The 15,930-nt window shown below is 41.5% G+C and overlaps 1 protein-coding gene across 1 annotated transcript in view; it reads left to right on the top strand.

Annotated features, from left to right (window-relative positions):
- LOC137780016 (protein NLRC3-like) overlaps positions 1–3,143 on the top strand; it is a gene marked incomplete at its 3' end in the record, with an annotated part of 52,992 nt that extends 49,849 nt beyond the window's left edge. The window contains exons 12-14 of the mRNA XM_068568323.1: positions 147–320; positions 1,467–1,640; positions 2,978–3,143. Coding sequence (XP_068424424.1) covers positions 147–320; positions 1,467–1,640; positions 2,978–3,143 — 514 coding nt within the window. The remainder of the gene's footprint in view (positions 1–146; positions 321–1,466; positions 1,641–2,977) is intronic.
- Between the last annotated feature and the right edge of the window lie 12,787 nt (positions 3,144–15,930).

Raw genomic sequence — 15,930 nt, 5'->3', positions numbered from 1 at the left:
CTCTTCTGAGGCTGTTGCCAGTGGTCAAAGCCTGCAACAAAGCTCTGTATGTGGAGACATTATGGATACATTGATATTACTACATGTGTTTGAAATTTTACTTTGATTAACTATTTTGTTTGTATTAATCCCTGTTCGTCCCCTAGGCTGAGTAGATGTAACCTCTCAAAGAGAAGCTGTGAAGCTCTGTCCTCAGTCCTCAGCTCCCAGTCCTCTAGTCTGAGAGATTTGGACCTGAGTCACAACAAGCTGCAGGATTCAGGAGTGAAGCTTCTCTCTGCTGGACTGGAGAGTCCACACTGTACACTGGAGACTCTCAGGTCAGGATGAGATGATTTACCACAAAGATGAAAAAGTGGTCTAAGTGTCTGATCTACTGGGTTCATGCTACTGTTCCCAACATGTTGCTGTGGAGAACAATGTCTACTAGTGTCTCTGTGATATGCTTTTGGATATAATGCTGTGAACCGAATGCTGAACTGGCCACTATCCTGCTGGGGTCAAAGTGTTGGAGGTCTTGTCCAACCAACATGAACATCCTTTGGCCCTCCTGCTGAATAATAACTCATGGAATGATTATAATGATTCAGTAAAACATTCTCAGCTGAGGATGCACAGCTTCAGCATCCACAGACCATTTACAGTCTAACCTGCTGATAGTTCACTGTCTGTGCTTCAACTCATGAACCCTGAACAACAAGTTCTGCATAGTTTTAGTTCTCCCAGTCACCGAGCCTACTGGCCTCTCATTGGTTAGTCTCACAGCATGCAATTGGCTAAAAGTTTCACGGGGCGGAGTCATCCTTTGTCTTGGTAAAAACAGTCCACAACCTAGTAGCCCCCTACCTCTGGTGTTTGAAGTCCTCCCTCCTGTGTAGCTAACAAAATAGTCCCCATTAAAGCTAAAGTTATACAGTCCTATAGCATGCAGCATCCATCTTGTTTTACACATTCCATGAATACCTGAAATACTTCTAAATGATAAAAACTAACAGTGACTTTCTACTATGTTACTAATACACATTGTTAAGCTAACTGGTAACATGGTCAGACAAATTGTCAAAGCACACAATTGACAGCCTAAAGACACGGGGACAACAGGCAACGAGGCAGGTTGTAAACAATCAGGGCGGGGCTGTCAATCACACAGAAGGGAACACACAAGGATGGAGGGCGGGGCTAACAGCGAGCTAAGCAGACTCATGTCTCACCAGCAGAGTGAGATGCACCAACAGAGTCCACAGGGAATAGTCTCCATCTACAAAGTTAGAGCTTCTACAGCACTGGAAGAACTGGTTTCACTGGAATCAGGATTTAAATGTGTTTACAGTGACATGATTTTAACTAAATGTCTATTTACCAAAGAAGAAGAAACCAAAATGAAAGCCACTCATGTTGATGATGAAATTAATGATTCATTGTGTATCAATATAATAAACTCTGTGTGTTGTTTTGTGTGTTTGCAGGCTGTCATACTGTGAGATCTCAGAGGAAGGCTGTTCTTCTCTGGGATCAGCTCTGAAGTCAAACCCCTCCAGTCTGAGAGAACTGGATCTGAGCTTCAACAAGCTGCAGGATTCAGGAGTGAAGCTGCTGAGTGGTTTTCTGGAGAGTCCACATTGTAGACTGGAGACTCTGAGGTGGGTTCACTGTCTGCTGCTAGTGTAGCACCTTCATGTTTAATCAATAACTCTATTGATTTATCTACGTATTGATCAGTGAAGTGTTACATGTTCTGGTAATATGTTCCACTTCACATCAGCTGCCTCGTTGTCTGCATGTCGTCCTCTACAATCATGACATGTACAACTTGTCTGGCTTCATGCTGTTGGATGGATTACTGAACAGGACTAAAGGGCCCAGACCCAGGGGCCCAAAGTGTCAGGGGCCAAAGTGTCAGGGCCCCTTTTCTCAATAACAAAATGTCATTCAAAGAGACACAAATAGACTCAAAAAGTAATAATGAGAATATTAAATATATTAAACTTGATAAATATTATAAATACAATGAATTGTATACTCTGAAGTCAATACTCATCATAAAAAAGTGTAATTTAATTACATGTAAAGAACCAAACCTTTATTCATTTTTAATACAATATTTCATCATTTCTTTTAAGAGCATTTTGCATTTTTAAATAACTTGTTCACATGTTGTGATCTGCTCTGAATAATCTGGATCAATACTGATCAATACATTTAGTAACAGAAGTCTAAAAGTTATAGAAAGCATCATCATTTCACATCTTTAACAACCTGTTGTGCTCCAGGTTCATGTGAACATTTGCTGTGATGAGTTTGTCCTCAACGTTAATATGATATTGAAACAAGTCATGAACTCTCCTCCGTGAGCTGCTTCTACACGTCTGCTGCCAGCTGCAGGAAACCTTGTGAAGTGGAGTTCCACATTTACAACATGACACATCTGATGGATTATGAACAGATTGTTTCTCTTCATATTTCTTCTTGATGCAGATTGAGTTCCTGCAGCTTGACAGAGGTCAGCTGTTCTTCTCTCAGCTCTGAAGTCTGAAGTGCTCTGAAGTCATCTACTGCATCCCAGTTCATGCTGCTGTTCCCAACATGTTGCTGTGGAGAACAATGTCTACTAGTGTCTCTGTGATATGCTTTACGACATAATGCTGTGAACTGAATGCTGAACTGGCCACTATCCTGCTGGGGTCAAAGTGTTGGAGGTCTTGTCCAACCATCACGAACATCCTTTGGCCCTCCTGCTTTCAGGGAACCAGGACGCTTTAAGTCCTGCTTTTAGTTTGTTAGAGCTTCTACTGCACTGGAAGAACTGGTTTCACTGGAATCAGGATTTAAATGAGTTTACAGTGACATGATTTTAACTAAATGTCTGTTTACAAAAGAAGAAGAAACCAAAATGAAAGCCACTCATGTTGATGATGAAAATAATGATTCATTGTGTATCGATAGAATAAACTCTGTGTGTTGTTTTGTGTGTTTGCAGTCTGTCACGCTGTGAGATCACAGAGGAAGGCTGTTCTTCTCTGGGATCAGCTCTGAAGTCAAACCCCTCCAGTCTGAGAGAACTGGATCTGAGATACAACAAGCTGCAGGATTCAGGAGTGAAGCTGCTGAGTGGTTTTCTGGAGAGTCCACATTGTAGACTGGAGACTCTGAGGTGGGTTCACTGTCTGCTGCTAGTGTAGCACCTTCATGTTTAATAGATAACTATTGATTTATCTACGTATTGATCCATCAAGTGTTACATGTTCTGGTACTATTGTTCAGGACTGGAGACCAAAGACAGTAGGACTCAGATGCAGACTTGAGTCCTGCTAGTAGGGTGCAAACACAAGGTCTTTACTCCAGCAGGGTTCAGTACACTGATGATCAGTCGCTCAGGCCGAGGAAACAAAATCTACAGACAAAAACTGGTTTGTGGGGAAAAAAAGAAGAAAAAGAATAAATCATTTCACTGGAATCAGGATTTAAATGTGTTTACAGTCACATGATTTTAACAAAATGTCTGTTTACAAAAGAAGAAGAAACCAAAATGAAAGCCACTCATGTTGATGACGAAAATAATGATTCATTGTGTATCAATATAATAAACTCTGTGTGTTGTTTTGTGTGTTTGCAGTCTGTCATGCTGTGAGATCACAGAGGAAGGCTGTTCTTCTCTGGGATCAGCTCTGAAGTCAAACCCCTCCAGTCTGAGAGAACTGGATCTGAGCTTCAACAAGCTGCAGGATTCAGGAGTGAAGCTGCTGAGTGGTTTTCTGGAGAGTCCACATTGTAGACTGGAGACTCTGAGGTGGGTTCACTGTCTGCTGCTAGTGTAGCACCTTCATGTTTAATCAATAACTCTATTGATTTATCTACGTATTGATCAGTGAAGTGTTACATGTTCTGGTAATATGTTCTACTTCACATCAGCTGCCTCGTTGTCTGCATGTCGTCCTCTACAATCATGACATGTACAACTTGTCTGGCTTCATGCTGTTGGATGGATTACTGAACAGGACTAAAGGGCCCAGACCCAGGGGCCCAAAGTATCAGGGCCCAAAGTGTCAGAGGCCCTGTTCTTTATCTACAACATGTCACTCTAAGAGAAACAAAAAAAACAGTATGAATGAGAATACTATATATATACTAAACTTGATGAATATTATCAATACTAGGAATTCTATATACTTAAGTCAATATGCATCATAAAAAGTGTAATTTAATTAAATGTAAAGAACCAAACCTTTATTCATTTTTAATCCAATATTTTATCATTTCTTTTAAGAGCATTTGGCATTTTTAAATAACTTTTTTCACAAGTTTTGATCTGCTCTGAATAATCTGGATCAATACTGATCAATACATTTAGTAACAGAAGTCTAAAAGTTATAGAAAGCATCATCATTTCACATCTTTAACAACCTGTTGTGCTCCAGGTTCATGTGAACATTTGCTGTGATGAGTTTGTCCTCAACGTTAATATGATATTGAAACAAGTCATGAACTCTCCTCCGTGAGCTGCTTCTACACGTCTGCTGCCAGCTGCAGGAAACCTTGTGAAGTGGAGTTCCACATTTACAACATGACACATCTGATGGATTATGAACAGATTGTTTCTCTTCATATTTCTTCTTGATGCAGATTGAGTTCCTGCAGCTTGACAGAGGTCAGCTGTTCTTCTCTCAGCTCTGAAGTCTGAAGTGCTCTGAAGTCATCTACTGCATCCCAGTTCATGCTGCTGTTCCCAACATGTTGCTGTGGAGAACAATGTCTACTAGTGTCTCTGTGATATGCTTTACGACATAATGCTGTGAACTGAATGCTGAACTGGCCACTATCCTGCTGGGGTCAAAGTGTTGGAGGTCCTGTTCAACCAACATGAACATCCTTTGGCCCTCCTGCTTTCAGGGAACCAGGACGCTTTAAGTCCTGCTTTTAGTTTGTTAGAGCTTCTACTGCACTGGAAGAACTGGTTTCACTGGAATCAGGATTTAAATGAGTTTACAGTGACATGATTTTAACTAAATGTCTGTTTACCAAAGAAGAAGAAACCAAAATGAAAGCCACTCATGTTGATGATGAAAATAATGATTTCATTGTGTATCGATATAATAAACTCTGTGTGTTGTTTTGTGTGTTTGCAGGCTGTCATGCTGTGAGATCACAGAGGAAGGCTGTTCTTCTCTGGGATCAGCTCTGAAGTCAAACCCCTCCAGTCTGAGAGAACTGGATCTGAGCTCCAACAAGCTGCAGGATTCAGGAGTGAAGCTGCTGAGTAGTTTTCTGGAGAGTCCACTTTGTAGACTGGAGACTCTGAGGTGGGTTCACTGTCTGCTGCTAGTGTAGCACCTTCATGTTTAATCAATAACTCTATTGATTTATCTACGTATTGATCCATCAAGTGTTACATGTTCTGGTACTATTGTTCAGGACTGGAGACCAAAGACAGTAGGACTCAGATGCAGACTTGAGTCCTGGTAGTAGGGTGCAAACACAAGGTCTTTACTCCAGCAGGGTTCAGTACACTGATGATCAGTCGCTCAGGCCGAGGAAACAAAATCTGCAGACAAACTCTTGTTGGTATAGAACCGTGGCGGCTGGTAACATTTTTTTTGGGGTGGGCGCAGTTGGGTGGCACGGTTTAAATAGCACTCCACAATTAGAAGAAAAGAAGTTTTGAATGGAATATTCTAAAAAACAAAGCTTTATTTCAAGAAAACAGTGCTCAACACTGTCCAATAACAACTATCGACAAACTGTAACTTTGGGCACGAGAGGTTTAGAGCAGAATGGTTTAAGAAACATTGGGTTGGGTTTCAGAGGTTTACAGAATAAGAGAGGTGCCCAGACCCTCACATGAAAGAGGTTTAGAGCAGAATAGCTTCAGGAAGAGATACATCACATTTTACATTGGGTATTTGACAGAGTGGGCCACTACTAGCATTCACACTGGGGCCCTGCAGTGAGGTGGCACTGATGAGGTCTTTGAAGGCAACGCGTTCTCTGGTGTGTCCAAGTATGGTGTCACAAACCTAGAGATAAATATAGAGAGAGAGAGAGACAGAGACAGATGAGTTGTGGGGAAATATCTACTACAATCAGGCTTCATACTACAGACAAAAGCCAATAATCAGAGTTGACAAAAAAATATGTTTTGTGTCTTTTGATGGCTCATCAACAGACAAAAGGCCAGGAGCCACCATGATGGCTGTAGGTTGGTGCTATGGCCATATGATTGCTAACTAGAAAGAGCATTTCCTGCTGAAAATGCGTTGGAATGCAAAAAGCTGAAGCTTATAGCTGAAATATTTGAAAGAAATAGCTGAATATAGCTGAACATAGTGGAATATAGCTTAAATTAGCTAAATATAGCAAAATATATTTGAAAATGAAAGAATAGCTAAATATATGTAAAAATAGCTGAATATATTAATATAGCTGAAAATAGCGGAATAGATGAATATATAAATAAATAGCAAATCATTATTGAAAATATAGAAAAGGCAAAATACCTGCTAAAATTTCACAATTCAAAGTCATTTAATTGAACTGTTGAAAATTCTTGTCGTTTAAATGTATAATTGGAAAAGATGAAAGGAAAACTGCATCATCTAAATCAGGGGTGTCAAACATAGGACCCAGCCCGCCACAGTGAGTCCAACAGAAGAAAAAAAAAAGTTTTTTTGAAAAATTAAAATCTGCCATAGGTGGTGTTTGAACCACTGAGCCTTTGCTCCTAAGACGGAGTTGCTAACCACTGATCTACAGGTGCTGTTGGTGAGACACCTGATATTATTGAGTGTCTACAAAACCATCTGTCAAACCTCAGAACGTGAACGTCAGTGACGCTGTTAATCCTGACGTCTATAACCAAAGTGACCTGCACACACGCGCGCGCACACACACACGAACGTGCACGCGACCATAATAACACGTTAACGCGGCCGTTCGCGCGCGCACGGCCGTGCACGCGCGCGGCCGTTAAGGCGCGGGCGCACCCGTTGGCGAGCGTTTACACGCGCGGCCGTTTCACGTTAGTGGGCGTTTACGTGTGCTGCCGTTCACGCGCGAGCACGGCCGTTCATGTGCGCGACCGCTTACGTGCCTGCTGCCTGCAGATGCACAGACCAAAGGGCTGCTGCTGGGGACGGACCGGCTCTCCCATTCAGTCGGACCTCAACACGTCTTATCTGTTGGATTCCTATCGACCGCAGTTTACGGCAGAAGACAAGATTTCCAACGTTTTGAGCTATAAATTATGTCCAAAGAGTATACGGTTTGGAGTAGAGAGCAAGTTTAAAATATGTGTATCCAAGTGCCCTCGCTCTGGAGAATGACGTCACTGCTCTGAGCTGCCCAACACACAATAATGAGAACGGCAGAAAAGGTGCGGAAAAAACATAAAACGAAAACGCCTACAGTTAAAACACTATAGGAGATATCACAAAGATGAGTAATACAATAACAGCTAAACGTTTTGTCAACATTTTAAAGGAGGAATGGTGTCTCTAGTTGAAGGCATGACAGAGCCTTTCCCTTTTGAAGTTGAAGAGTTGAAAGCGGATTTGAAGATGTTCTTCATTGGAAACCATTCTTTTTTTTTTTTATAAAAAAGCTGAATAATTTTGAAAATTGAGAAAATTTGAAAAATGTAAAAGCGTAGATTAATAGCTAAAGGTTTTGTCAACATGTGAAATTTTAAATATTGTCTCAAGCTCAACGTATGAAGAAACTGTAAACATTTGAAGTTGGAGATGATTTGAAGATTTCCCCATTGGGTCCCATTATAAAAAAAATCATAAAAAGCTTAATAATTTGGAAATTTGAAAAGTCAGAAATATGAAAAGTCATAGCCATCGTCTCCTTAAGTAGCTGAATATTTGAATAATTGAACTTTTTTCTGTAACTGGAAATATGAAGGACTAGTTACGGTCCAAAATACGGATGGAAGAAATAGAAGAAGAAACAGTTTAATAAAGATTTGAAGAACAATAGTTGGAATGCTTGCAGCATTCCAACTAAATATGTGTATCCAAGTGCCCTCGCTCTGGAGAATGACGTCACTGCTCTGAGCTGCCCAACACACAATAATGAGAACGGCAGAAAAGGTGCGGAAAAAACATAAAACGAAAACGCCTACAGTTAAAACACTATAGGAGATATCACAAAGATGAGTAATACAATAACAGCTAAACGTTTTGTCAACATTTTAAAGGAGGAATGGTGTCTCTAGTTGAAGGCATGACAGAGCCTTTCCCTTTTGAAGTTGAAGAGTTGAAAGCGGATTTGAAGATGTTCTTCATTGGAAACCATTCTTTTTTTTTTTTATAAAAAAGCTGAATAATTTTGAAAATTGAGAAAATTTGAAAAATGTAAAAGCGTAGATTAATAGCTAAAGGTTTTGTCAACATGTGAAATTTTAAATATTGTCTCAAGCTCAACGTATGAAGAAACTGTAAACATTTGAAGTTGGAGATGATTTGAAGATTTCCCCATTGGGTCCCATTATAAAAAAAATCATAAAAAGCTTAATAATTTGGAAATTTGAAAAGTCAGAAATATGAAAAGTCATAGCCATCGTCTCCTTAAGTAGCTGAATATTTGAATAATTGAACTTTTTTCTGTAACTGGAAATATGAAGGACTAGTTACGGTCCAAAATACGGATGGAAGAAATAGAAGAAGAAACAGTTTAATAAAGATTTGAAGAACAATAGTTGGAATGCTTGCAGCATTCCAACTAATAACCTTTGACTTTAAATATTGTCGTGGCTGCAGACAAAAAAACTATGTTTTTTCAACATATACAAAAAGCTAGGAGCTACCTTAATGTTCTAGCCTGGAGCTTTAACACAAACACACACACAAACTTACTTGTTGGGGGTTGAATTGGTATTTTAGATAAAGTTATACTCTGATATGATATCCACCCAAATCTAACAATGTCCAACATGCATTCTGCTGTGGGAAAGACAAAACATTAAACTCTAACAGGCATCTGCTGATTTTGACACTCACCTCTGCAGCAATCCTTCCAAGCTTTTTAGCATCCAGCTAACCAGCTCCGGTTAGCATGTAGCTTGAGGAGAAGGTCCAGGTGGACGTCCTCCCGCGGTCAGTGCTTTGCTGCTGGGTTTTTACATCCGGACGTTCAGGTCCAACTCTTTCAGCCTCTTCTTGTCAACATCTGATCGTCAATTAAATGATGTTTCCTGTTGAGACACCACAGAGTTTTCAATCGCCATGTCTCTGCTAGTTATGTTGCTTGCGTAGCTACATGGGAGCTATATGGGATTTGAGGGAATGATACAGGTCTCTGATTCGACGAATAGTCCAGTCACGTTGAAATAAGAAGCGATGTCATTGGCTAGAATGAAGAAGGAAACGTAAGATCAGTCTGACTCACTCTTAACAGCCTTCTTAGCGACAAACGCTCACTGCAGCCGCGTCAGGGAAAGTTATATCTGACACTCAAAGGAAAACTAAAACCATGCGTAATGAGGGATGTGCGCTCACAGCTACAGGACACTGACGCAAGAAAAATAATAGCATAAAAAGAAAAAAAACAATATAAAAATAAAGAATTTCCCATGTGTTCCTGTAGCTATATAAATAAAATGAATCATCATTACTATCACTCATTACGTTTTCACACACATTCGGCATCTGCATATGAGTTTACGTTAGCTATAAAAACATCAACAACCCTGTGGTATTCCACAGATATCAGGAAACTGACAGGTGGAACTGAACTCTGCTGAACCTCATCAAGAGAGGCTCCTCGTCTAAAGGCGTTGCTGAAGTCCACGTGAGAGACACCACAGCTGCAATGCAGCATAATCTCACTGCTGACCAACAGCGTCGCCTGTGCTGTCGGACCGGGCTGTCCAAGTACCGGCTTCCCCGTGTGGAGATCCAACGCCTCGTCACACTAGTGTCACCACACATCCAGAGGCCAACCCGCTGCAGTGTTGCCCTCAGCCTGGTCTTTACGCAGTGGGGAGCTTCCTGGAGGTGGTGGAGGACGGCACCGGCCTCAGCAAGGCATCGGTTTCACGGAGTGTGGCAGCGTGACACCGATCCTCCTGCGCCATGCGGACACACATCAGAATGCCACCACACGGGACCAGGTCCGCCAGGTCCACCGTGGATTTCATGCCGTGGCTGGAATAACCGGGTGATTGGTGTCGTGGATGGCACACACACACACACACACACACACACACACACACACACGCTTACCGTAATTGCACCTGTGTGTGGGGACCACAGCGTGTTGTGTGTGATTTATGCGCTAATAAAGTGGTGGGTGAGCGATTAACCTGGCATCGATTGACGTCTGATGTACCGGCGTCTGATGTTCCGACATTTGTTTTATTTGTGGTATTTACACAACAAGCATGACACAGAAATAGTTGGTAATGTCTCATGGTCGATAGCGAAAATGAAAACTGTTTTACAGGAACGTGACCGGGCTATGTGACGATGGTAACTCGGGGTAACGGGACTCAAGCCGCGGCGGCTTTCCGCCGCAACTGGTTACGAAAAAGCGAAAAACTAGTTAACCATATAACGTGTCGAGTGAGCAAAATCAGGGAAACAAGCGTTATGCTTTCGGTGTGAATTCGGCATAGGTCTGCAGACCTTTGTACGCCTTGAAACTTTCCTGTGTAAAAACTTGTCTCCAGTACGCAAAATCCATAGCTCCCACTAGCAGCAGGCTCACCAGGTGGACCCCAAGATGGGGCGATTAAAGACGGCAGATTCTAAAAAAAAAAGAAACAGGAAGAATAACTTTCACTGGAATCATGATTTTAACAAAATATCTGTTTCCAAAAGAATTATTCACCGATATAATAAACTCTGTGTCTTGTTTTGTGTGTTTGCAGTCTGTCATGCTGTGAGATCACAAAGAAAGGCTGTTCTTCTCTGGGATCAGCTCTGAAGTCAAACCCCTCCAGTCTGAGAAAACTGGATCTGAGAGGAAACAAGCTGCGGGGTTCAGACGTGAAGCTGCTGTCTGATCTTCTGGAGAGTCCACATTGTAGACTGGAGACTCTGAGGTCAGTAGAGGGTTGAGTCAATCCATGCTGGTTGCAGCACTATTGTACCAAACACAGATCCACAGGCTTCAGGATTGGACGATAGAGCGAGAGCAGTCGGCCAATCAGATGAGCCAGAAGCTTATTGTGATGGTGTGTTTGAGTCCATGTGTTGTTGTTGTTCACGTCTACAGGAAGTGAAGCTGCATCAGCTGACAGCATCACAGATGTTTAGAGACAGTGGTCCTCATTCATCAAACTATTGATCATCTTTGTCACAGCTCTGAGATCAGTCTGACTGAAGCTGCACATCACTGGCTCTCACTTCATAGAACCAGCATTACATTTAGTAACCTGATGTCTTACTGCTCAGGCTTTACCTCCATGGAGCCAATCATCAGTCACGGCTGAAATAACCACCAGTGCTGCTGTGTTCATGTTGAGGAAGTTCAGAGATCCAAGGAAACCAAACTTCATCACGTCTGCTTCATGACATCATCTGGAGGCCGTATTCTCTGTTTCTAGAAAGACACATGTCTGCTGCTTTACTGCAGCTGTAAGAACCCAAAATACAGATTCAGCTGTGATTTAATTACAATAAACAGATAAAAATGAAGCAGAAATAACTACATAATGATGCAGATTCATAAAAAGTCTAAATACATGTTTTGTTAGTTTTCTCAACAAGACGACAAGAAAACAACTTTTAAAATGTTTGTTTCCTAAATGGAGTCTGGATCAATCAATGCTAAGCTAACGTTGTAGCTGCTCCATCAACACTCAAAATAATGTTATGAAGACGTAAATCCTGGACACTAATCCATTTCTTCTTCTTCTTCTTCTTCTTCTTCTTCTTCTCTTTCTTCTTCTTCTTCTCCCCCTCCTTCTCCTTCTCATCAGATGGTGGCCATGATGAGTCCTGCTGATCCAGAGAGCATCAGGAGACTGGAGACTGGTCCACCCCTCCAGCTGGTTTGGTTTAGTCTCCCACACAGCAGAAGACTTTTAAAGACTAAAGTCTGACCCCCTCTCACACATACAGACATTGGGCCTCATGTAACAACAGGTTCTCTCTTCTTTAGGCCCGAGGACCTTTTGAAGTTCTCCTGGTTCTTTTTGTTTGTTCCTGTTTGTTGTCTGGCGCATCAGCTCAAACTCTTACGTCTTCAGAACCGGTTCAGTCCAGTTTGTGGCCTCAGAGATGTTTCCCAGCTCCTCGTGACGCTAGAAGAAAAACAACTTGAATAAATAAAACAGCTGTCATGTGACATCATTTGAAATCCTTAGTTTGTTTTGACATGGAGACGTTCATGTTCCCCAGAGGATGAATCCCACTAATGTTGGTGCTCCTGTGACTTTTCCTCTAGTGCTACCATGATGTTAACCTTTTAGGCCTCTATTGAAATATCTCAACGTTCCTCAGAGAACGAATTCCAATAATTTAGTAGATCCACGAGCATCGACTGTAGGTCAGAATGTTCATGTTCTGCATTGCATATCATTTTGTACAGATATTCATGTTCCCCAGAGGATGTCTTCATCCTGATGTTAAAGTTTTAGTCATTTTTAAAAAATGAGAAGAAAAAAAAAGAAACCAAACAAAGTTCATGTCTGCTGCAGTGTCTTCTTTGATAAAACCACTAGGGGACGACAAAGATGAATAATCTTTATATTCTTTACACGGTGGCTTTAATGAACAAAAACACAAGTTTTGAGTTTAAGAGTTGTTTGAATGTAATTTGCTGTTTTTTATTGACCATTTGTGAAATTGTACATGTGCAATTGTTGAAGAAAAATAAGAAGTTTAGTCCAAACTCACTATGTTTGTATTATTACTCATATTCAAATATTCATATCATTTACTGACGTAAAAGTACTTAAACATATAAATTAAATAAAATGATTGAAAGAAATGTCTCCTGTGACTGTTCATCTGATAATCCCCCGTGAGGCTGTGACTCGTCTCAACCCTTATAAAGTGAGTACGTATAACGTCTACAATCTCGCTGCCTATGTTGAACTCACATTGTAGACACACTGCAAAGTCTTCAACCAGAGTTCTTACCTTAAGTTCCTCTGGCAGCGTCGGTCCTCACCTCAGTGTCACACTGCTTCAGGACGGGGAGAAGGTTAGATTGATAAAGAACTGGAGTCTGTAGTTTTATTTACAGCTTACTAAATGGTAAGACTGTGGTTTTATTTCAGTTTTATACTTTTCTATAAATCAACATATTCAATGAAACAGTTACATACAAAATGTTTGTTGAGGGATTTTCTACATATGTGGTCCTCACGTCAAGATTGATGCTCTGAAGGTAGAGGAGCTTGATGCTCTGAAGGTCTCTACCTTCAGAAGACAGCGACAGGGTTTGGGGAGATACACATGTTGACATTTTGACCCAAGGACAAGGGGAGGATGTGGAAACACATGAAACCGTGACCCTGGGATGGAGATGTGTGTGACGCTGCTTGTAACACTGGGGGTGATAACTACATGAAATAAAATGCATAACTTGCATTAATTTGTAGATGTTCTGTGACATTGGCTAGCTCGCACAGCACTATAGCTAAAGAGCTGTCATGCTAGCCAGCTAGAAAGATGCTAGCGCTGGTTAGCCACAATAGCTCTGAATAAACAAACACAAAGGATTAAAGCTTGTGGAGCTTCTTTATACCGGAAATTAGTGGAAAGAAAAACTTAACTAAGTAGCTCAGCTAGAAATGTAAAATAAGTTCACACGGTGGATTTAAAAAATGTAACAACTCGACCGGTGGCAAACGGCTGCAGCTAACGGCCAAAAACGAGATTTGGGAAAGTTCACGTGTCTCACACAGTCCCGACTGGACCTGTAACTGGATCTCAAGAGTGGAGAATTGTTAAATCGTAGATATAATAATATAAGTCCAAAAAAAAATATTTATCCATCCGTCCATCTGTCTAACTAACAACTTGTGTGTCTCCTCCTCTCAGGCTGGAGTCTACATGAGTGAACCGGCCCCTGAGTCTTCTAAAGCTGTGGCTTTGATCAGGACGACCTTTGTGACGTCACAGTGTTCCAGCAAATGTGAATGAATTCAAACTTCAAACAACAAAAGCAGGTGTGTGTTATGGGAACCGTCTCTATCCTGCTTCATGTGCCCATCCCCCCATGTGAACCACACCTTCCAGACTAAACAACGCTTATCTTCTCACTTTCCCCCTAAATACACCTGGAACATCAAAGTCAGGGTTTCTTTCATGTCTCTCATAATAAATACAGTACTAACGGCACAATTGCTCCCTTGTCAAAGTATCAAAATCTGCAGCGCTGCGCCGTCCACGCTGGTGGATGAAGAGGCTTCGTGGGTCAGGCCCCACGCAAGAGGAACACTATTAATATTATATTAGTACATGATTATTTAAAGACCCAAATACCTTATGGTTACACCTGTGTTTGACAAGTCACAATGAGGGCTTTCATATACAAAGTAGTAGTGAGTTTATTTGTGGTGAAAACATCTACAGTGCAGCTACTAAACCCACACAGGTGTTTTCACTTTGTGGCTAATTAGGCTGCTGCTCATGTGAGGGTGTGAGCGAGGCTGAATCACATGATGTGATGTCACCACATTTAACATGACATCTACTAGTTGAAAAAGATTCCCAATATTTCATGGGTACATTTAAAAGATCTCATATTTTCCACAGTACATGTAGTAGCAGTATGCGTGAGCTCTTAACTTCACCTTCCATCACTCATTATTTTACTTAAGTATTCGACCGTCTGCCTCGCTGTCCTCCATTGGACAGGACGAGGAGCCTCAATGCATTCTGGGACATCTGAGTGTCCTATAAACTCGTGTTTGACAGTTCCAGATTCCTCCATCTTGTACCTGCTGGACTCAGACGCTCGGGTACCGTTGTCCAGGATGATTATGAGCGGTAAAGAAGTGGGAAAAGGAGAAAGAAAACACTTGTATGGTCCTTTAAAAGTCGGAGAGAACAGCACACCGTGTACTTCCTGTCTCTGTTCCACCAAACGACACGATTCCTCACTTCCTCTCTCGTGCCTTTCACATTTCTTGTCCATGTTTTCGGCCTCAACCCTAAAACCAGGGACCTGCGTGGGGGCGGAGCTTAACTGCATGGATGGATGCCATCAGAAGGAAGTGAGAAAATGGATTCTGACCTTTTGAAAAGTTGCCTTTTCGTCTTTAAACCCTGCTGTTAGTCTTCCTCTCCTGCACCAACCGGCTCTTCACTGAGTAATATACATATGGTACATATGAGTAGTGTACACATGATACATATGATGAGTAGTATATGCATGGTGAATATAATGAGTAGTATGCACATGGTACACGATGGCAGGAGGCAGGACCGGCTCCAGACAACCATGATCATGGAAACTTGAGGTGAGGAAGCACAGAGGCTCCTGGAAAGGAGAAGAGTTAGTAATGTGCATTGAAGAGACAATAATTCATCATGGTGGCCAAATCAAAGCAACATAGGATGAGGTATCCTGACTGACTTGTCTTGAATAAAGCTGAAGAATCATACATTTCCCATAGAGCAATGCCCCAGGACCCTCAGTGAAAACCACCATGTTACAACCTGTAAATACCTCGGACATCAATGTCTACATTGTCATTGTGACTGGGAAACATGGCTTAAGGTTTGATCCCCGGTTCCGCTGGTCCATGTCCATGTGTCCTTGGCCAAGAGGAAGAGGGCCTAACCCTCGTCTCTTCTCTATATGGATGCTGTCATTGATGAATTTCCGCAGACGAGTGTGCCATCTTCATTTCCTCTTAACCAGTAACATATATACTGATATTTATACATCTGAACAACATCTCACATGTGTTCATTTTATTATAACAACATTATTCAAACAGCCCTAGTGGTTGCAGAGATACACACTTTTAAG

Source organism: Clinocottus analis, unplaced genomic scaffold (genome assembly GCF_023055335.1).
Source record: "Clinocottus analis isolate CAN_PGR_092001 unplaced genomic scaffold, fCliAna1.0.p SCAF_8, whole genome shotgun sequence".
Taxonomy (NCBI): Eukaryota; Metazoa; Chordata; class Actinopteri; order Perciformes; family Cottidae; genus Clinocottus; species Clinocottus analis.
The sequence above is the reverse complement of the archived record's forward strand: the minus strand, read 5'-3'. Positions and strand labels throughout refer to the sequence as shown.